We start from the raw sequence: 23,557 nt of genomic DNA, 5'->3' as shown, positions 1-23,557 counted from the left end.
CAATTTGCAGAAAGAGAAAGCTGAAAACCATCAAAAATAATGATTAGATGGAGATGGATGACATGTATAGCAGCATGCGGTAAGAAACATTCTTCTGTTTATGATATATCATACAGCCAGACCTATAATAATGACAAGACATTTCCAAGCAATAGCCTATTGACATCATATCCGGGAGATAAGTCAGTAATTTCGAGTAAAATCACAGGCTTCTTTTATCCCCGTGTGAATGCGCCACACGAAATTCAGATGTGGGTGGGTAATTTCTAAATCACACGAGGTCCACAGATAATACTAATCCAGTGCGAATAGGGCTTAAGTTATCATGCTTTTCATTGAAATTACAAGTTCATGATATTTCCTCATATGGAGTCAGTTCATTACGTAGCATTCGGAGATCGACTACTTTTGACTGACAAAATTCCAGCCACCGGAAACACTAACTGATAAAGTGAGTCGTACAAAACCTTTCTTTTTAGTAAACTTTGTGTACACAAACAATGTAGTCAATGCTCAAGTTCATGTGTAGAGCCCCTGGTGATACTTCGAGCACAGTTTTATGTTGTGTCGAGCCTCCTTAGTGTTTTAAAAATAGCGATTTTTATGCTATCATAGTCGTGCCCCATGCACTCCCGTTCAAAAGGCATTTTGTCCTAAAACAAAAACACAGTCAATCTTAAAAGTGGCGTTTCCATTCTAATTGTGCCTTTACACGAAAGTTTGACTCGGGTAGATTAACAAAAAGAGCCTAGGTTCAATTCTGGCGAGAGTTACCCTTTAAACACACAGACTGAACGCAACTGTCTCTCTCTGATCAGTCGTATGTATCAAATTACATTCATAATCGGTCTTACAAGCGTTTAAGTGTGTCCCCGGCTTATGTGTCTAAAAGAGTTGCATTTTTTAAACAGTGCATCCTGTGTGAGGCCAGTTTAGTGTTTATGTCTCAGTTATGTGTGAACAGGACGCTTAATATGACTCTCAGACTCACCACTGACATAGAATGGCGTGACACAAACTTCTCACCTGGCTAAACTTGATAACAACTTGTAAGCATACCAGAACCATCATGAACCTGGCTGCTTATGTGCACTGAAACAAAAACGACTAAAAATGACAAAAGTCCTAAATAACATCAGCTGACACGAATCCCAAATGTCAAAAATTCTGCTTGCGCAACATCTTAGCAAGGACCAACTTAGCTATGAGATGTAACACCAGTAATTACATATAATTTGGCCATTCTTCTATAAGAGACTTGGTGAAGGAGAACAAGTACAAAAGGAAAAGAGTGAGAGATGTGTTGAGTTATTCAAGCTGAGCTACTTTCGAAGTTTTGACCTAAAAAAAAAGCTTGTTCAAACATACACTGGGATCTATGTGTGGGTGAGACCTCTTATACTCGTTTTACTCATCATTAAGCATTCAAATTAAACTATCTTAACTTAAATCAAAATCATACATCTCCAGCCAACACAAGATGGAAACCTTTTTGACAAAATCGAGTGCGTAGGCACCATCAGAATAGCGATGACCCGACAGTTAAGCAGAAAAGTTGTAGGTTTGAGATGAATGGGCCGACGTTTCATGCTCTGTGAAACCACAGCACAAAGGAAGTGAGTTCGACTCTATCTTATGTTTACCAAACCAAATCAGCATCTTAGACAGGATGAGAGAGACTAGCTATATCTGCTAAGTTTAACCACAAGGCAACTACATTTTGCCCAGATTTATTTAAGGATGAAAACCGTGTGCCAGGTGTGACAAAACTTGTGCAAAAGAAGGAAAAACACCTTCAAGGAACAGAACATTTGAGATGTACTACAGCAAGATCCACTAACAGAAGTGCAAAATAACAACAGATTATTAACTAGTACTACTAGGAGAGTGTGAGTGGTTCTTACGTGGCATGATCCCCTGGCAAACCAGTTCTTCTCGAGTCCGTCTCTGCTGAAGTTTAAGTTGGAGCACTAGAAGAAAAAATAAAGTCAAAGATGAAGACATACAGTCAATTATCAAAGGATCAAAACGACTGATTCAACTGAGTATTTTTAACCCTCTGTTAACCTGTTGTTTAATTCACTTAACTCATTTCATCAATAATTTGGGATATAAAGTTGCACTGTTACACAATGAAAAGACTGATAAACTGTACATTTAGATTCAGATAAGCAGCATCAACTGTACGTCAAAAGTGCACAAATACATAACTATACTTATATACACACAAAAATGAAACATTTCATAGACTGAAAACGCAGTAAAAAACACAAAAGAGTGCAAAAAAGATGCTAAGAGGCAGGTCTTGTGCAATTAACACATTTGAATCTCTCAAAACAGAAACACATCTCAACTGAAAAAAAGTGTACAAACTCTTCACAAAATGATTCGACGCCTCAATATTTGCATGTTCAGGAGACAGCAGGCTATAAACGTTAGGAAACACATCATGACAGAAGACACACAAGTTGATCAAATACCCGGCGAGCAGCTCGATCTGTCTCCTTCATCCTCCCCTCGAACAAGCTCTTCCTGACAGCCGACAGAGAGCTTATCAGTCATAGAGGAGAGAGTACAAACTACAGCATACTTCCTCTTCCTGTTTCTACATACAATTAAAAACAGAAGCAAGTGTGCGAGATGTTTCCACGGCTTACCACAGGAAGAAAGACTGTCAATTCCATGAAACTGCCTTGAAGAGTGTTTGAATCTATGTCGCGATTAAACCTAGAAACTTGTATTAAAATGATCCTGGCACTTCTACCATGAATAATACAATATAGACGCTAGAGTTATGGATATTTACACTTCATGCAAACATTTTCTCAGGTTATCTGGGGTTGGATTGAAACCTCAAAGATACAGCAACAACATGCATTTGGTTAATCAAGTGATTTAGCCGTAAGGCCACAATACATGAGGTAAAATAAGGAGACAGCACAAGGTTCTTGCTCACTGGCTCATATTTGGATTAACCAAAGTTTGTCAACAGCATTAAAGTATCGTCATTATCCGAACTACAAATGTCGTGCAAAAGTCAATCATCTTCTCCTTCATTAGAAGAAACACCAACAGAAGTGCAAATTTTTTTTTTTTGCCATGTGTCAGTGGTTTTATCGGAAACACAAAGCATCAGAATCGTATTTTGGCATCATAACCCTGCAGGTTTCAAACTTACAGTATATGAGAACGACTTGGATATGCATTCATGTAACAAATCTGCAACTAAACACCATGTGGTAGGAACAGGCCTCTCTGTGTTAGATTAATAACATGATACGAGCCTAAATCGAGCCATCTCTAGCTGTGGTTTTGGTTCTCGCATCTGACATTTTGTCACATTTGCTCCCTGGTGTCGTCATTAACCATGTGGTGGTGTAAAGTGAACATGAATCTAGATGTTAGTGGAACTACAGTAAGAGCTGCTAATACATGTAGAAAAGAAAATATCCAGTCTGCAATATTAACAATACCGGTATATGATAGATACATTAAAGGGTTAGTTCACCCAAAAATTGTCATCAATTACTCACCTTCATGTTGTTATTAACACTTTCGTTCATCTTTGAAAAACAAATTAAGATATTTCTAATGTAATCTGTCACTCCAATGAAAGTCTATTCACCCAAAACTCTATATGAATCAAGCGGTTTAGTCTTCTGAAGAGAGACGTTTGCTTTATATGTCGAACAGATTTAATTTAGGCTTTTATTAAACTTCCGCAAGAACTAATGAAGTTGATTCTCACGCGTCAAGCAAGTACGGTTGAGTTTCTGTTTACTACATTTGAGTGCTCTATGAGTGTTCGCTGATCAGTGTTTATATGCGAATAAAAGCCTAAATCAAATGTGTTCATCATGTAAAGTGATCGTGTCTCTTCAGAAGACTTGGATTAAACTGCTCGATTCATAAGGATTAGTTTTATGATCTCTTTATGAACGTTTTGAAGCATCAGCGTTTAGGATGAATAGACTTTCAATGGAGTGACCAAAATCTCTCAGATTTCTTTAAAAAAATATCTTAATGTGTGTTTCAAAGATGAACACAAGTAATTGATGACAGAATTGACATTTTTGGGTGAACTAACCCTTTAAATGAATTGTATATAAAATACAGTACATACACACACATACAGTTAGGTACCATAGTTTGTGTAACAAAATCATTTTAACATTCATTTGACAGCCACAAAAGCCTGAAGATGTGGTTTTTAACATGGCTGCTGTTGTTGAGGTCAGAACCTGTCAGTACGGTTAGATTTATTAACCAAGCGCCTATAGCACCTGTTTGTGTTGTGGAATAGAGCCAGTGTCACACCTGTTGCGCAGCTAAATTGTGATCTGGCGTTTGGTCAACACAACAGCTGACGTGCTTCTGAATTTTGATCTGGCATGAGGTCACTAAAGATGCTCGGGAGGTGAAATCGAGATGGCTGACAGGAGGCGTGTGCAAACGTTTCAGGAGGACAACGGTGCTAACAGACATTAAACCTCAACACTGCGAGTTAATGATCGCAACACCCACGTGTGTGAGAATTCCTAGTTGTTTTAGCACAAATTGCAGCAAAGAAACACTTCATCCGTATTGAAGTGAAAAAGGAATCAACATCAGAGACCTGAAGAGTGTGAGCAAATGAGGAGAATAAAGGGATGCAGGTCCTAACTAGGCTGTAATGTACACAAGCCCAACACGCTAATATTCTGCTCCATTGTGGGTTTGTAATTTCTCCGAATCCCATGTTGACGATGCTTCTAAATAATCAATAGCACAATTGTTTATAATTTAACACAGTTTAACAGTTTTTTTTAGGCTTTTATCAGTAATAGAGAGTACTTCTTGCGAAATCACATATAAAATATAATTTATTTGTAAATATTATTTATATATAAATATTACACAGGTATTATGTAAATAGTAATATAGATGAAAAGCAAAAATACTGTACTATAGCCTATATGTAATTATATCCCATAAATACATTTGCCACACAGTTAAATGGTGAAGCTTACCATTTAAATTATATGAAAAATATGAAACTAAAATATTTAAATATTAATATTTATATACATCTAAGATTTAATGAAGCAGCATATTTTTCTTGAACCAAATAATGCTAAAATAAACAACTAGATTGCGAATCCTCCACACAAAGTGACCTCCACACAATGTCTCCCCAAAAGAAAAAAAGTATTATAATATTTTATTTGATATACTTTATATACCTGAATCTACTTTATAGCCATGTAGTTAAAGAAAATTAATCAATACCCTGCAACATCTATCAAACAATCAGATTCAAGGATTCAACAAAGGCAGAATATAAACTGATCTAACCCCTCTAAAGGAGTTGCTTTACTTATGGTTTCTATGCTCTTACCACAAATATCACAGTTAAGCTCACAATGCAAGACTTATGGAAGTTGTTTGGAATCTCTCCATTTTTCTTGATACCTTGTAGTCCATATGTTTCTATTTGTGTCCTGACAGTACCTGACACTCAATCTGTGTGGCAGGCTGCTGAGCTGCCGCTGAGTTATTGGGGATATCATTGTAATTTACGCCTCACGTCTCAAATTGCAACCTGCAGGACACCTAAATGTGCTGTTAAGCATATGTGTGTGTGTGTATGTGTGTGTGTGCATGCATGAGCTGATGCTTCTTCATCCTGGATCGAGGGAAATGTCATCACTCTGGTTCCCTTATCACCCATGACATGCCAAGCACAACACGTAGGGCCACACAAACACGTGCAAACAGCTTAGTGGATCACACCTGTGTTTACATATCTCACTGATAAAATAATCAATAAAACAATATCACAGCTCACATTTGATCTAATTAGATCTGATTGCTAATCCACAGCCAATTTATAAACTAGTTATACACCTAATTCACCCTTTGCAGGGAGTTTGATTGACAGGCGATCTGACCAATCATAATCTGCCGAATCCGCCATTTTTGTCCGACAAAGCAGTCAGGAGAGGTAGTAGATTAACGTTGTGGACTTGAACTTGAAAAACGGTGTGTACTGACGTCTTTCCACGGTTGAAACAACATTCCTTCTGCTGTTTATTTGATGCTATAAATTAACTATAAGGAAGAGATGATCGGTTCACGAGCAGCTTAAACTGAGGCGCTACAGCGATCTGTCACGACACATTAAAGAGCATCAAAACGGTATTTATTGTTTAAATTTCTTTTTAAAAAATTAGCATATTTGAAGGTTAAGACTTTGTTTCATATCAAAAGTAACTTGTGTGACTAAACTGTCAAATCAGAGTCCTCTTTGCTCCGCAATGTATTTTTCACTGCGTAAGAACATGGTGCGGCGTGAGAGCGGCGTGGCTTGTCGGACATAGCAACAGTAACTAAAGGGGGCGGGTCTTTGCGAATGGTCAATTATGTGTTTGTTTTTAGACAAAAAAAAAAAAAAACCTAAATGGATGTAAAACAGGTTTAGAAGAAAGATACTGGGTTTTGATAGATTTTCTATAGCTGCACAGTTGCTAGTTTGTAGACTGTATTAGACTAGAAACATTCAAGTACACGAGCACTTGGCCAAAGTATGACCCGGCTGAACAACATACTTAAAATACACTCATGTATTAGTCTTAAAATAACAAAACTCAGGTCACCAGAGGGCAATAGAGTTACTTTCAAACTTCTGTGCCACTAAATAAGGTGAGTTATTATTCATGCTACAAAGATATACTAACTTTCTTAGCAATATTCTGTTCAAACTGTTGCTCTATTATGATGGTATTTGACCTACAAGAGAAAACTGACCATAAAAAAAAAAGACATTTATCCTATTAAGCACGATTTTTAACTGGTGGCGTACGTATATAGTTTTACAACATGCTTTATGAAGAGTTCAGATGCAAAAGCCTCTAAGTGCCATCTGAAATCTTCTTCTAGAATGATCATTTTTATCAAGCTCGTATATTTAAGTTCAGTAATTTCACTTAAATGACTAATAATAGGTCATTTTCATTGCCATTTAAGTGAAATTACTGAACTTAAATATACGAGCTTGATAAAAATGATCATTCTAGAAGAAAATTTCAGATGGCTTTTGCATCTATATATATATATATATATATATTTATCAATACTTATGAGAAATTTGCTTAAAACCGTAATAGCACCCCACAGTTCATGTCTGTAGTATAAGGTTGATCTATGCGGCAAAGTTGAATAGAGTTAGGGCCTTGTTCAGACACTTGCTAAAGGCTTTAAGTGTGTTTGTCGGTCTGAATGCATACATGCAACACGACTCCACACCTTCTCTCAGACTCAGGCAAGCACGCCGCTCACGGTCCAATCGGACAGCTCTTTTCCTCATGACACGGCTGATTGGAGCAGATCCAAAAGGGGCGGGGCCAGCGTGGAGCCAAGAGCTGGTGTCCAGCATGGTGGTCATGTTTTCAAAAGGTAAATTAATCTTTCTGCGGCAAAAAGAAGTGATTCACTGCTTTTCCGTTCCAATTGACTCAAAAACTTCATTCAGCATTTGTGTCTTTCATATTTCATCTGTTTCAGTCATTCACGTAGAACACCCAAGCTGCTGCTCTGCTCACAGGAATCCAGATGAGGGAAAAAGAGAGTAGAAGAAGATGGAAAAGTTAGAAATAAAAAAAATTTAAAGAAGAGAGATTTCTGATGAGAAGAAACAGCCACATCAAAGATCCAGAGCTCCTGCTGTTGCAGTAGCAGCATGGAGACTGAAGTTATCCGCAGGGAAAGGTGTGTGTGTGTGTGTGTGTGTGTGTTTGTGTGTGACAGCACTACCGCAGCTGTTCCTCAAGTCATTCGTTCCAAACACACACACACACATTTGTGCTGAGTAGTGTGTGGTTTTTTTAAGGCAACCCACTCTGCACTCAATGACTTATGACAGATATGTACGTTCATTTCTTAGTATGAATACATGGCTGAAATGAAAAATCTGAGAAATATGACTTCCTAAAAATGTGCAGACTTTCAGGCAGCTGTAGAGAGAACATAATTGTCTGCTGCAGCTATTTAAGACTGCAGAATTTTTGGAAATGCATCTAAAGTCTGTCTGACAGCCACACCTCACTGTTAAGGTGTAAAATCGCTCTGTTTGGCAGGTGTTTTAGGAGCCATTTTTAGCAAACGTGGCCCAGACTCTTTCCTGAACCGCATGTGATTTTACACGCTGAAGTGTGAGGGTGTAAAATATCCTCGGAGGCGACAAATCGAGAAAGATGCTTGTGCTTTATGGATAAATGTGATGGGCTCAAGAGTACAAGTAATGAAACTGAAAAATTCTCAAACTGCGCATTTGAAGAATAAAATGCGTGCAAATGCAAACACAGTCCTGTCTCCTACATCCTGAGAGACAAATGGAGTCACCATGAAATCAAAATTGACAATTCTTAATTTATTGAATACTACAATATTTATTATAAATGATTTATCATAATTTTTTTTGGTGACACTTTATTTTGATGGTCCCTTTTGAACATTCTGTTGACTATAAGTAGCTTTGCAACTACATGTCAACTAACTTTCATTAGAGTATTAGTAGACTGTCTGCTTAATATCTACTGACTCTTTATTGTGATGTTCCCTCAACAGACATTCTACTGACTATAAATAACTCTGATGACGTGTTTGTTGACGTGAAGGCGGGTCGCCAAACTTTATTTCTTATTCGAGAAGCCGCTTCACTCGGATATACGGCACAATAGAGAAGAAAAGACTATACACAACTTCCGTTTCATGCCGACTTTAAGTAAAACAAAAACTATTACGAATATTTAATAGTATTTAAATAATATAAAAAATTATAAAATTAAATAAAATTAAAAACTTAACATTGAAAATTAGAAATGTTGCCTTGGCATCTGACCTAAATAAGATTATATAGAAGTACTAAGTATTTTAAAAAAGAAATAAAAAAATAATTTAATTACTTAAAAAAAGAAAAATAATAATACAAATGACAAAAAAACACTAAATTTAAATAAAACCGAAAATACAATAATAACAGCTAGCTACAAATATTAATAAATACTATAATAGTATATAAATAATAATAAAATAACACAGTCTCTCACCCCATTTGACATCCAAAACATAATCTGGTATGACAGTATCTGATACCGCAGCGGCAACCCTGCAATATGGCCAAATATACATACAGTCGCCGCAAATAAATTATTCAGACACCTGCTGAAAGTTACACTCGTAAAATAAATGACTTTGGATAAGATAACAAAATATAAAAGCATCCAAATATTAATTTTGGGTTTACTGTATAAGCACAGATTTCATGTCCTCTGAAACACACATCAGTGTGTGTTTCATTGCTGAAACTATTATATTTGTTTCAAAATATTTATTATAAGAAACAAATTTTAAAAAAATCAAAGTGCCAAAATCTGTTACAACATCATATCTTATTTCCAGTTCCTGTGCAGAGAGTGCAAGTGCAGACAGAGTAGAGTGCATGTCTGCAGCCAGACCCTTCTCGCTAGGGCCGATCCATTAGCCTGAACAAGGCACTTAAATCAGGTCAATCAGGGTTGGTAAAAAGCATCTGCTAAATGAATACTTGCTTGCAAGACTGTATATATAAGGTTGGACAATGAAACTGAAACACCTGGTTTTAGACGACAATCATTTATTAGTAAGGTACAGGGCCTCATTTTGCAGCTAATATTGCATCAGTTCATCTTGGGAATGACACATACAATTCCTTCACAGTGGCCAGAAAGATTTTGAGCCTTCCAGACAGTGGCCAGGTCACTATGTGATGCTGATGTAGAAAAATATTCAGATCTGGTGACTGTGCAGGCCATTGGAGATGTTCAACTTCACTTTCATGTTCATCAAACCATTCTGTCACAAGTCTTGCTGTGTGTATTGGTGCATTATCATGCTGATACACGGCACTTGTATTAGCATTAGGTGCACACGGTCCTCCAGAATGTTTCGGCAGTCCTTGGCAGTGATGCGCAGTAGGGAATGCCATGATATCGCAGCCCAAACCATCACTGACCCTGATCCACCCCGTGCTTCACTCTGGCCAGCAACAGTCCGGGTGTTAAGCTTCTGTGAGGCTTCTCCACACCGTAACTTTTGTGGGAAAGACAGTGAAGTTGAACAAGACTAAGCCCAAGTCTAAGATTTGCCCTGTTGGCACCAATGAAACCGACGTTAGGCATTGGCACGCGTGACCAAAGGTTTGGCTATAGCAGCCCGACCATTCATATTGACTCTGTGAAGCTCCTGACAAACAGTCGAGGTGCACATTTAATTCTGCAGTGAGTTGGGCAGCTTTTACATCTTTTGGATACAATCTGGGTTAGTACTGGACAATACTTTCAGACAGCTTCCTCTTGCATCAACAGTTACTCCTGTTGGATGTAGTTCGTTCTATGTGGAGATATGCCGACATTACCCTGGATACCATAGCTCTTGATCCACCACAAAGACTTGCTGTCTTGGTCACAGATGAGCCAGTAAGAATTTGTCCTTTTTTGAACTATGATATGTCTCCCATAATGTTGTGTGTATTGCAATATTTTATGTGCAGCTGTACTATTGCTCTGCTAATCCAACCTTCACTCTGCTAATACTGATGTATAAAATCAGTGCAGATTGACCACCAGGCCATGCTTATATAGGTGTGAAACCTCCAACACTTTATTGGCCATTGTTTCAGTATCATTGTTCAACCCCTGTAGTGCAAGTGATTTCAGGCTGACCAATACTCTTCCTGGATAAAAAAAAAAAAAAAAAAAAAAAAGTACACCAAAGTTCTGACAGAATCCACTGGATGGCAGTAGCAACACCTCACAGATAACACAGTTCCTCCAACCAAATTTTAACCATACAGAGATTGTGGGAGGCAAGTGTGGGTGTTCACAAAAATAAGCAATGCAAAATAAACCTAGAAACCATTATTAGCCAAAGGCCGATCACCACATGCTAAACAGGTCATTGCTATGAGGCAGAACACAGTTAATCAGCTTAGCCACGTGTAAGCATGTCACATTTCGGCCATGTGCATGTATGCTAATCATAACGTTAGGCTTATAATATCAGATCATAACATTGTGTTATTATGCACTTGTGCACGTAGCACTTTCTTTTTGTCCTGGTTATGATTTTGGTAACAATTTACAATAAGGTACCATTAGTTAACGAAAAAAGAAAATTATTTTATTAATTACTCTCCCTCATGTCGTTCCAAACCCATAAGACTTTTGTTCATCTTCAGAACACAAATGAACACACAATCTCTTTTTTTTTTTTTTATGAAATCTGAGAGCTTTCTGTGCCTCTGTTGACAGCTACACAACATGTTCAAAAGGTTCATAAAGAGATCATAAAACAAATCCATATGAATTGAGCGGTTTAGTCCACATTTTCTGAAGAGACACGATCACTTTATATGACGAACAGATTTAATTTAGGCTTTTACTCAGATATAAATATTCATGAACTCACTCATTTGTGTGTTACGCAGCTGGTTTGAGATTTTCAGAAATTGCTCAGATTTCATTAAAAATACCTTCAATTGTGTTTTGAAGATGAACGAACGTCTTACAGGTTTGGAACAACATGAGGGAGAGGAAATTATGACAGAAATGTTTTTAATTTTTGGTCAACTATCCCTTTAACTAACAGTGGGAAATACATTGATACAGTATTTGATAATCGTTGTTAACATTAGTTAATAAAAATACAACTATTCATTGCTAGTTTGTCAGCTCGGGTCCATTAAATAATGTTAACAGATACTCTATCAGCAAGTGTTGAAATTAGCATTAACTGATATTAATAAATACTTTAGAAGTTTTTTTTCCATTGTTAGCTTTTGCTATAGTAATTAACTAATGTTAACAAATGGAACCATATTGTTAAGTGTTACCGTGATTTTTTTTTGTGTGTGTGTGTGTGTGTGACTCAAGCTACATAAAAAAATAAAAGTCAGCTTTTAAAATCTGTGATTGCACAGAGGATCAAAAATCAGCATCCGATAAGTGCAAATGAGAATAAAATTCCTTGCCATTTGGCTGCTAGATGTACAAAAGTCCTGCGAAATAAAACAGTCTAAAATGAATCGTACCGTACCACTTTAATATTTGTGGTGGAAAATTTACCATCAAACATTTATCTAGGGTGCCTTTAGTTTTTTTCCCCTCCATAGCTAGATGGGGTGACAGTGACACTGCCATTAATGTGAAACATTCTTCTCATTAAGACACCCAGACAAAAATGTGAGGGACAAAATCTGTCCAGGAATTGTGAGATGGTGCCTTTTAACAGGTTATTTTAAGATGAGCTATTCTTTCTCTTAAAAGTGTAAATGTTTTCAGTGGCACTGCATAGGTTGTAATTATACATTAGGTGCCAAATTTCTATATGATATGATTACATTTTTTACATTACAAAAAACAGTTGTTTTAAAGAGGCCATATTATGCCCTTTTACAAAATGCCCTTTTGTTTTCAGGGTCTTCTAGAATAGGTCATGCTAGAGTCTAAACTGTTCAAAAATGTTTCTCATATTTTACATTGTTTCAGCACAGTCTCTGTAACGCTCTGTTTAGTTCCGGTCTGTGTGAAGCCCCTCCCTATGAAAAGTGCAATGTGTTCTGATTGGTCGGCTGGACCAGTGTGTTTTGATTGGTCCCCCGCTTCGAACACATTTCTGAAATGCCACGCCCCTTACCATAACCGCAACTTTCAATACACCACTAATGCAACTCAAAGCCTAGTCCCTTTTTTGAGTATGCCTTGGGTGGAAATTATTTAAATGAGGAATATTGTGACGAGTGTGTTCCTGGAAGAAAATCTAGAAGGAACCAGTGTCGAATTAGACTTTCGAGTTCTGACGCCATACCTGCACCACTCTATTATTCAAGTTTCTGTGTTTTTAGATTTACTATTTAGATGTAATTGTTTTGGCATTATAATAAACTCACCATTCTTTCTCTCGTGAATAGGAAGCAAGTTGGGGACGGGCTGAAGAGACAGTTCTTGCAGCTCATTGGCTACGGCACTCTGTGGACTGGAGGCGGAGCCTGTGGGAAGAGAAGGGGTGGTGACACTGGGACTTGACTCCTCCCCCATAGTCGCCATGGTCAAAAACAGCCCTAAAGGGAAAAAAAAGAGAAATAAAAAAATAATTACATTAGTCATTCACCGTTAACCTACTTTATCTTAAATTTGCTAGTAGTCAGTAGGCTTATGTCCCTTTAAAGGGAACAAACTATCATTTCTGACAACAGTTTTTAAAAGTATGTACAAGGATATTTTCATTGTGAATATGACCTTTAGTTACAAAAAGAAAAGAGGCATTCATCTCGGATTGTGTGTGTGTAGTGAAGAGATGTATGATCTCACTGCAACAGGAAAAAAACAGTAGTAACACAAACTCTGCTGCAAGCATTTTAAGCAGATGACAAACACCATCACCATGGTAACATGTTATAACACTTCACATGCAGAAAGCAGCATCTTTGCAGTGACAGGTTGCGAAGGTATCAGCCCAACAGTCAGAAATTCAGTCATGGCCGCATCTGCTAATGGGGTTCACTTTTTCCAACCATCAACTTCCAAAGTTAGAAATCTTGAAAGATCATTTGAAAATTGAGAGCACGTCTGCTCTGACCTTTACATATTCTGTGTCATGGTGAAATGTCCCGGCAAACCTAGAGCTCGGATTACACTTTTTACAGTCAATTACACAACCTGAAAGATGGTTTCATGTGCTGAATGGGACAAGATTTTGATTGTTTAAATGTTCAAAAGCAGAATTTTAGAATGTCTTCAACATCTATAATATATATATAATATATATATATATATACAGTACCAATCAAAAGTTTGGAAACATTACTATTTTTAATGTTTTTGAAAGAAGTCTCTTATGCTCATCAAGCCTGCAGTTAAAAAAAAAACAAAAAAAACAACAACAGTAATATTATGAAATATTATTACAATTTAAAATAATGGTTCTCTTTTTTAATATACTTTAAAATGTAGTTTATTTTTGTGATGCAAAGCTGAATTTTCATCAGCAAGTACTCCAGTCTTTGGTGTCTTATGATCCTTCATAAATCATTCTAATATGCTGATTTATGATCAATGTTGGAAACAGTTGTGCTGCTTAATACTTTTTTCAGGATTATTTGATGAATAAAAAGTTAAAAAGAACTGTATTTATTTAGAATAGAAATCTTTTGTAACAATATACACTACCGTTCAAAAGTTTGGGAACAATAACTATTTTTTTTTAAAGAAATTAGTACTTTATTTCAACAAGGATGCGTTAAATTGATAAAAGGTGATGGTAACGATTTATATCGTTAGAAATGTTTTTATTTTGAATAAATGCTGTTTTTATAATAACTAACTATTTATATAATAAATAACTGAGTATCAAATCATCATATTAGAATGATTTCTGAAGGATCATAAGACACCAAAGACTGGAGTACTTGCTGATGAAAATTCAGCTTTGCATCACAAAAATAAATTACATTTTAAAATATATTAAAAAAAGAGAACCATTATTTTAAATTGTAATAATATTTCATAATATTACTGTTTTTTTTTTTTTTTTTTTTTTTAACTGCAGGCTTGATGAGCATAAGAGACTTCTTTCAAAAACATTAAAAATAGTAATGTTTCCAAACTTTTGACTGGTACTGTATTTTGAGATGTCTGCAACAACTATAACATTTTGAATATTCAAATAAGAGAATTTTTTAATGGCTGCATTTCTCAGCAACATCTACAACGTTTGAATTTTAGAATGTCAGAAACATCAAGAACATTCAAAAAATGAGAATTTTAGAATGTCTGCAACATCTTGAACATTGGAATGTCCAAAAACTGAATTTTAGAATGTCTGCATCATTTAAAACATTTAAATGTTCAAAAGCAGAATTTTAGAATTTCTGCATCATCTGTTAAGACTCCTGTGGTGAAAATCAAGTTTTTAAATGTTGTTTAAATGTGGTGTTTTTAATATGCTATATAAAACATGTTCAAATTCTTCTAACTCTTGTAACTAATTACATCAAGGTGCCGGATGGCTTTAGCATAATTTACATTCTCTGAAGCAGGGGAGTCTAAAGAGAACCGATGAATTCCCGGTATATTTTTCTGTTGGGTACATTTAGCATTATAGCGGGTGAATTATGTATATGACGCTACGATGTTATGATGAACTATATGTCTTTCTCCACTGACGTTCTGAGTTGTTTCTAAGGATTGTTAGAAGGCAACTGTCTGACTCTGAGATGGTGAACTGAGGAACATGATTTGTGTAACATTAGCAACTTGACTTGATAACAGTCAAGCTAAAGGCTAATCATATTAATTACTGTTATGTGTCCGACGTTGTAAAGAGCGATACCATTGTACAGCATTTACCTCAGTTAAGTTGAGCGAGTTAAGTTCATAAAGTTCAGTTCAGTGCTGTTGTGAGTGAGTGGAGGCGGGGCTAATTTTCATATTCATGGGCCATGGCACTGCATATACTAAATGAAGCAAGGTTGTTACATTCAAGCTATTTTAAGACATGAAGACGTTTAAATATGTCATTTTGGTGCTCAAATATGAGTTTTAAGGGATTGAATTATTGACTACAGGGGAAGTTTAAAAAAGTTCTCTCATGTGCATGTTAAAAAAAGCACAACATGAGAAAATATGGTTAACATAATAATGTTTAATCAGAATTGTGTACAACATTTTGGATCTGTCAATGTGGAATATTGAAAATGTCCTGAATAATTTCTTGTAATTGCTACAAGTAAGATCTGGACAATTAGAAATATTCTACAATGCATGACTGTGTTTTTAACATCCAGAAAGCATTCACAGATTTCTCATTTTGAGTGAAATTTCAATGAAAAATTCCATCAGAACTTCTCTCAAGTTACAAAATCCCCTCTTCAGAAAAATAGATCACTGTTAGATCCTATCACCTTGCTTTGAATAATAGGGAAATAACATTGTTAATTCAGCTAGTTTACTGAGAAGTTGCAAGCAAGCTGCAAACTCAAGCAGAAGCCATATGAATGAATTTAGCTTATTTAATTGGTAAAGCACAGTTAATATTGGAGCAAAATTTATTTAAGGTTTTTTTTTTAATTAGTTTGAGCACAATTAGATGATTTTTTTTTTTTTTAAATGAATGTTTCTGTTGTCATCTAACAATGACAAATCACAAACGAAAAGTAAGGCTTCTCACTGAGCTCTTGATGATTTGATGGTGTTTTTTGTCCTGTATAATCTGAACTGAAGCTACATTAAGAATCTTAAACGGTCTTATTTTGTGGAACAGAAAAAGTCATACGGATCAGACTTTCCCTCTACACAGAGGGTTAGCAGAAAACAAAACACTTTGTTGCAGAACAAGAGAATAGGTTTTGATAGAAGGAGTGTCAGGTGCTTTCAGAAACGCATTTCTCTCCACAGGGTTCGAGTACAGAGAAGAGGAGCAGATAACAGATTAGTCATGTGCCGAGTGAGTCACACAAAACACACACACACACACACACACTTAGTTCTCATCAGGCCATCTGAGCAAAACAGTGCTGCTGGAATCTATCGCCATGGTGATGAATGATGTCACAACGGGAAAATATGATTGACAGGTGCATTCTGTTTACATCTCAGATTCTCAGCACTGCAGTAAAATTGTTTTGCAAACTCATTTGTTTTCTGTGATATGCTTTTTTTCTTCCCTTTTGTTGGTTCACAGAACATTTCTGTGAAGTAATACTAAAAATATGAGTGGGAGTATTTGCGGTAAGAGAAATGTGCTGAGAGCGACGATGAACGCAGGGAAGTTTGGGAGAAGGGACTGCAGAACACCACATGTACTGTTTGGGCCAGACTGTGAATGTATATAGATATAGATGTATAGAGATTTGCATATAGCACCAAATCAGCCTATTAGAATCATTTCCGAGAGATCATGTGACACTGAAGACTGGAGTAACGATGCCAGACATTCAGCTTTACCATCACAGCAACACATTGTTTAAAAAGATTCTAATAGAAATAATTTATTTTAAATTATAGTAATATTTCTTAATATTACGGTTTTTGTGTTTTTAAACAAATAAATGCAGCTTTGATGAGCAGGATGGATGGATGGATGGATGAACTTTAAAACTGAGACATCCTGACTCTGACATCCAACACACACTCACAATAATTACACTATACACTTACACAAAATGTATATGATTTATTGATCTTTATGGGAAACTGATGCTCAACTGCTGGGAACATATTGCACTTACTGACATCACTTATCGTACATCACTTTGAAGATTACTGCTTACCCTATTCAGAAGTTACAGTCTTTCCAATACACTGTTTTATTACCTCCCAGCAAAAAGACAATTAAAGCCAGTACACAAACACATTTCTGGGGGTTTTAGCTACTTTTATGGGTGAGGAATGGAATCAGGATATGACTTAAAGCCAAGCCTCCAGCATAAGCAAGGTCTTTCCCTCAGGTCTTTGAATTGTAAAACTGAGGTCAAGTTTCTTATTTTGGCTTTCATGGTCAGGCACATTTGCTTTTATCTGGGTCAGAATGCAAAACACCATTATCTCTGGGATGAATTGTCCTTCTACAAATGCTCTCTGGCGTTATTATCGGCTTCAACAGCAGGCAGTTGGATGGTTGTTTCTTCTGTTTACCAAGCTAAACACGTGGGGTATAGACAAGTCAACATTTTAAGACTACACACATCACCAAATAGATGAGGTCACTGAGTCAGAATATCATGCCTTGTGCCTGTTGTCTCTGCAAAGTGGCAGCTGGCTAATCTATGCCAGGAACAGCCAGGCCAACCGTATCCAAGTGGCCCGCAATCCCAACTGACTCTCAGTCAGTTTTTTTTTTCTTTCTTTTTTTCTGAGATATCAGATTACAAAAGCAAAATGGGTTGTGTATGGTGTTTCAAGTTGACTTTTACTCCTAGACTTTATGAATACAAACTAGGGCTGGGTTCTTCTATTTCGATTCACAAGCTTGTGATTCCATTTAATTCAATACCAATTTCATTTCAATTTAATTCGATATTGATTCATTTGGATGTGTATCAGGTATAGTCCATGTCAACTTTTCTCAAGGAAATCGTTCTCTGTCAACTAAAGCTGTAAACTATACAGGGAACCCTGTCAATGGGTAGATGACTATTTTAAAGGTTAAAATTAATTGATTTGTGTAAAATCGAGTAAATTACACAAAAGCGCTTGTTTTCATGATGGATTTATTCAAACATATGAAATATTGTAGAACATTTTTCTAGCTAACTAACGAGTTTATGGTCACTGAATGGCTTTCCTGAGGTAAATGTAACGTTATGTGACACGTTGTTTACAAGCTGTTTTTTTGACATCTCGCCACAGTTGAAATGCTAATTGAGCGATAACACGAGACATGATACAAATTACGCTAAGCTGTACAGGATCTTTCAACATACCTTCTGATGTTCATTCATGTTTATTTCATGCTACCATATAACTAGTAATGCGAAAGAGATGATCAATTCACATGCCGTTTGAACTATATAAATCTACTACTACGCCAAATTAAAGAGCGCTGAGTTTCTGAGACGTGAAGATAATAACAGGGTTTTGGGAATGGCATATGCAGAACAGCAGTAAAATAAATACGAGGAGCTGTGAGGTGGAAAATACCCAGAGGTGTTTACGTGTAGGTGCCTGTGATTCAGTTACCTGATTTATTCCCTGTTCAAAAGAGTCCGGAGTAATTCCATGTCAGGTGACGCACCACCAACTACAAGAAAGAAAATAGGAAAAGAAAGAGCAAAAGATTAGCTAATAAAAAACATGGTCCAATTCTCACCATTAACTAACTATTAACTGACTTTTGCCTCAATAAACTCCTAATTATTGCCTATAAATAGTTAGTAAGGTCGATGTTAAGTTTAGGTTTTGGGTAGGATTCAGTGATGTAGAATATGGTCATGCAGAATAAGGCATTAATAATAAGGCTTTATAAGTACTAGGCTAATAAACAACCAATATCCTAAAGATATGCATGCCAATAAGCAACTAGTTAATAGTGAGAATCGGGCCCAAAACTAAAGTGTTACCAAAAACATCTCAGAGATCGGTTCACATTAGGGGTATTAGGTAAAAAGATCATGAGGATTCGACAATAAGGATTTGCCAGTAGAAGTCTCAATTTTTTTACTCACCATGTCAACATTTTCACCGACCCCACCACAAAAGAATGATCATGTTAAGTATTTTCATATTTGAAAAGTTTAATATATTTAATGTTTTAGAAATACTTATTTTTCTTCACAAGATTTTTCTTTTAAACTACAAAACAAGAAGCTGGAAATGATATAGGCCTAGCTAACAGTCATTTTTGTAGCTTCCACAAAACCCTCATCTGTGTTAGCAAGCTAGATAGCATTGCTGTTGCAAATTCTGTTGATTTGTCACAAAGATAATGTGAAATACATAACAGAAAGCAAAATGCTTGCAAGTTAGCAAAGAATAAAAATGCTTGTTTTGTACAAGTTCAATGAATTCAAGATTTTCAGCACCAACTGTGTTATTTTACTATTATTTATATACTATTATAATATTAATATGTTCATGTTCACTTTGATATTAGTTTAAGTTTTAGTCATTTTTATTAGGTTTTGTTTTGTTTTATATTTTTAATTCAGTTTTAGTACTTCAACTTCAACTTATTTCAGCTTGTTGCCAAGGCAACATTTCTAGTCTTTCAAGTTTAAGTTTAACCTTATAACTGTATTTTATTTCAGCTTTATTTAAATTACAGAAAATAATTTTTAATAGTTTTAGTCAACAATAACAACACTGGTATCAACAGGCCCGAAACCCTTTAAGCCGTTCACACCAACGATGATAACTATAATGATAAAGATTTAGTTCTAAGATTTAGTTCTTAGACTACAAAACTCTTGCATCATGTGCTTATAATAAACATAACCATATTGTCTGCTGGTATGGACGCTAATTTATTTATAGTAAACAGGCCTTTACACTCGGCCCCTCTCATTGCTGAGCCCTATATTATATATATATATATATATATATATATATATATATATATATATATATATATATATATATATATATATACACACACACAGTATATATACTGTAGGCCTGTATACAAAACCTTATGTGTTATATAGAGTAAAAATACTGTATTTTTACTCTATATAACACATAAGGTTTTGTTGCATAGAGGCATGTTCTGAGTTCAATAAAAGCTCCATCAACAGCATGCCACAGAAAATCACTTTGACTCATCTCTCAGTCCGCACACAGGTTCTTAAAGGAGAACTCCGGTCAATTTTAACATTGAGCTCATTAAAATTGACCGGAGTTCTCCTTTAACACAGACCCAGATCCAGACACTAGAATTAAGGCGGTAGCCCATAACCAGAAGTCTATCCACATAGAACAGCAGTACCACAACTAAAAGGACAAATTAGATAATCTTACAGCCCAAATAACCCATATTTTAGCAGAAGAATTAATGTGCTTTATCAAAAGTACAAGCTGCACATTTCTGCTGCTGATAAAGTTGAACTTCAACATTCCTTGAAACCTGAGCTGCGAGACAAAAGGACAAAAGTAAGAGTGACTAAAAAGAGGCAGGCACAAGAAACATATTACAGAAATAAGTGAGGACTGGTGTTTTTTATCATTTTAAGCTGGTTTGTCTCAAAGTCTCTATATAGTTTGAAATGAAGCAGAAGTTCGAGTTCATTTTGTCCCACTTTATTGAGTCACTATGAATCATCAGCTGACCTAGTTTATACACACACACAGTGTGTGAAGCAGAAGGCATGCCTGTTGATCATAAACTGTGTGGTATTCTTGTGTATATGTTAAATATTGTATATTCATCATGTTTCCAACCTGCAGTTAAAACGCTGATGTGACAGAAAGACAGATCAATAAGTCTTATGCATCATGCAACACATCCCAAGACACTTACAGCAGAACCTTGAACCCATTTATTTTAATACATATTAATATATTTCTAGAAATATATTCATATTTTAAATTACCATATTTATTATAATACAATTTTTAGTTATTATTTTAGAAATATATTTATCATAAACCTATTTACCTTAATGTTATATTATTAAATAAAAAAATAAAAAAAAAGTAATTAAAAACAAACCACCAAAATGATTGCAAAACAGGACATTAAACTATTGTTTATAAAGCAATAATGCAGTCATACAGAGATCAAACGCATCTGTATGACCATCAGCATTTAACTAAACTAAGACTTTAGACTTTAACTGAAGTGTCTAAATTATTTTTTCTTTCATACACCTGGAACTTGGATACCACATTCACATACACTGTTGTGTTATGATACACATTCATGGTATGATTCATGGTATGATAATACCATAAATGTAAAAAAAACTATTTGGTACTGTTTGTATTTATTGTTTAAGGTAAGTATATTGTCCAAAAACAAAACATATGGCATAATAACCATAGTACTACTACTTTTGGAACAAAGGCAAAAGAACACACTTTAAAAGCTTTAAATAACATGTTCTAAGAACTGTCATAATATGCAAACTCACCTAACGACAGATGCATTCAACAAAAGAATAAAGACACCATGTCATGATGCACGTTACATAAGAGTCCCACCTTCACAGCATCAGGACCACAAGCACCCTCCTATGCCCACTGTGGTCAAGGTGACCTGTATCCCTAATAATCTTCAGTCATACGCAGGACAAACCCCCCAAAAAGATGCTGTCTCACCCAGCAAACATATGGCACATTATCCTGACAAGCAAACTCAGACCATGTGCTTGCTGTTCCCAACTAACGTACATGCAACTTCCAGCAAGCTCATGATGCAATATTAAACACCCTGGAAGTATTGGAACAAAAGACTGCGCCTGCACAGCGCTAGCGCGTCAAACCAAGGCATAAGTTTAACAGTTGTCTTACTTTACAATGGTTGATACATCTCATCATCTATTGGTATTCCAATGGTCTGGACTTCACTAGTCGTTTCCGATATCCAGCAAACTTCAACCGGAACCCCGCCCATTTTTATGATCCATCCAATAGTTGGCGAGTACTTAGAAGACTGGCATCGCAAATAACCAGTAGGCTCATTTAAATGACTTCCGCGACAGGGACAAACCAGAGCCATATCTGTAAACAAACGAGGTCGACTGTGTTGAACGATGACCTACTAGACCAATCACAGCGCTGCTCACTGTTCTCGGTGGAATCAGAGGGCCAATCGGAATGCTCATCGGTTGAGGGTAGGAACACAGCGTTGAGATTTTACCAAATGGTAAAATGAAAGTTAGCTTGTACGTTATTTACAAAAAAAAAAAAAAAAATGTTATATACTATATACTTTAAAGTGTACAAATATCTCCAATAACATAAAAAGATTAGGGATTTTTTTTTGTGGCCCACAATTCGGCTTTGTCTGTTAGTTTCCAAACAAACAAATCAACAATGATAATTTATTACAAATCTTTTTATAATATAAATATATTAATTAGTCACTAAAATCATGGGGACTTGGAAAACTTCTTAAGGAAATTTGAGTTGAATAGCGCAGAAAAGAGTGATCTTACTGCCTCCTCGAGGCCAATTTACGCAATTATCTGTTTGTCTGACCCTGTCAACATCCTATTTTTTTACAGTCTATGGTCAACATTGAGGTTTACACCATAGGTTTACACATTGAAAGCAAACCAGTGCATACGACTCCATTTTGTACCACATTATCATTGATCAATTATTTTATTGTATAAAAAAATATTACACAAATTTTATGTGACATCAATTATAAAATCTAAGTAGTCATCAATAAATACAGTATCCTAAAGTATTTATAGTTTGAATCATCTGACTGGGTTTGCGATTATTCATATATTAATCAATGTTAATAATCATTCTGACATTCAAGGGAAAAAACATCCACATTTTACATTCATAAACATCTGTAACAGTATATGCTGACGATTCCACTTACATTTCAGTACAGTGTGGACATCAGCAATGAGAGAGACTTTTGAAATGCTTTTACTGTCCAAATGCATTTTAATATCTGTATGGATTCACATGAGTTTGTCTATAAAGCATGCACATAAGCCTCGGTGTCTTGCGGTTTCTGTGTGCAAGTGCAACATTCAGAGTTCAGATGTGGTGATTCTGACTCACTAACTGGGTTATTCCAGTCCCTTATCAAGAATGATAAAAGTAAGATCTTTTAAAGTTCAGGCTGTAGACTTTTTAGGTTAAAGGTCTGTTACAGCCTCAGTGGCTTTGAGTTGTCAAGTAAAATCAAGTACCACTTAAACAGAACCAGAAAAACCAGCCTGGGCTGCCTTTTCCGCAAGCATCGTAAGCCTAAGTTGATCATAGAGACCATTGGTGGCAATTACGATGCTTTTGGGAAACGAAGCCCTGGTTGTTTCTATATGGTATTTCAATGCAGGAGGGCTGATCTGAGATCAGGGTCC

At 35.9% G+C, this 23,557-nt stretch overlaps 1 protein-coding gene across 7 annotated transcripts in view; it reads right to left on the bottom strand.

The window, feature by feature from the left end:
* Positions 1 to 22,106, bottom strand: part of mrtfaa (myocardin related transcription factor Aa) — a 45,482-nt gene extending 23,376 nt beyond the window's left edge. For 4 of the 7 annotated variants that reach the window (XM_084401832.1, XM_084401835.1, XM_084401833.1 and 1 more), the window contains exons 1-4: positions 22,020 to 22,106; positions 18,753 to 18,813; positions 12,965 to 13,135; positions 1,905 to 1,970 (exon numbers count right to left, since the gene is read on the bottom strand). In XM_084401832.1, the coding sequence (XP_084257958.1) occupies positions 1,905 to 1,970; positions 12,965 to 13,121 (223 nt within the window). In that variant the 5' untranslated portion in view covers positions 13,122 to 13,135; positions 18,753 to 18,813; positions 22,020 to 22,106. Of the gene's footprint in view, positions 1 to 1,904; positions 1,971 to 2,373; positions 2,574 to 12,964; positions 13,136 to 18,752; positions 18,814 to 22,019 lie in introns of those variants that run through there. The other 3 variants (XM_084401834.1, XM_084401837.1, XM_084401838.1) reach the window with 2 other exon arrangements.
* Positions 22,107 to 23,557: the final 1,451 nt, after the last annotated feature.

Source organism: Rutilus rutilus, assembly GCF_951802725.1.
Source record: "Rutilus rutilus genome assembly, chromosome: 1".
NCBI lineage: Eukaryota > Metazoa > Chordata > Actinopteri > Cypriniformes > Leuciscidae > Rutilus > Rutilus rutilus.
Note: the sequence above shows the minus strand (reverse complement) of the source record. Positions and strands in the feature narration are given on the sequence as shown.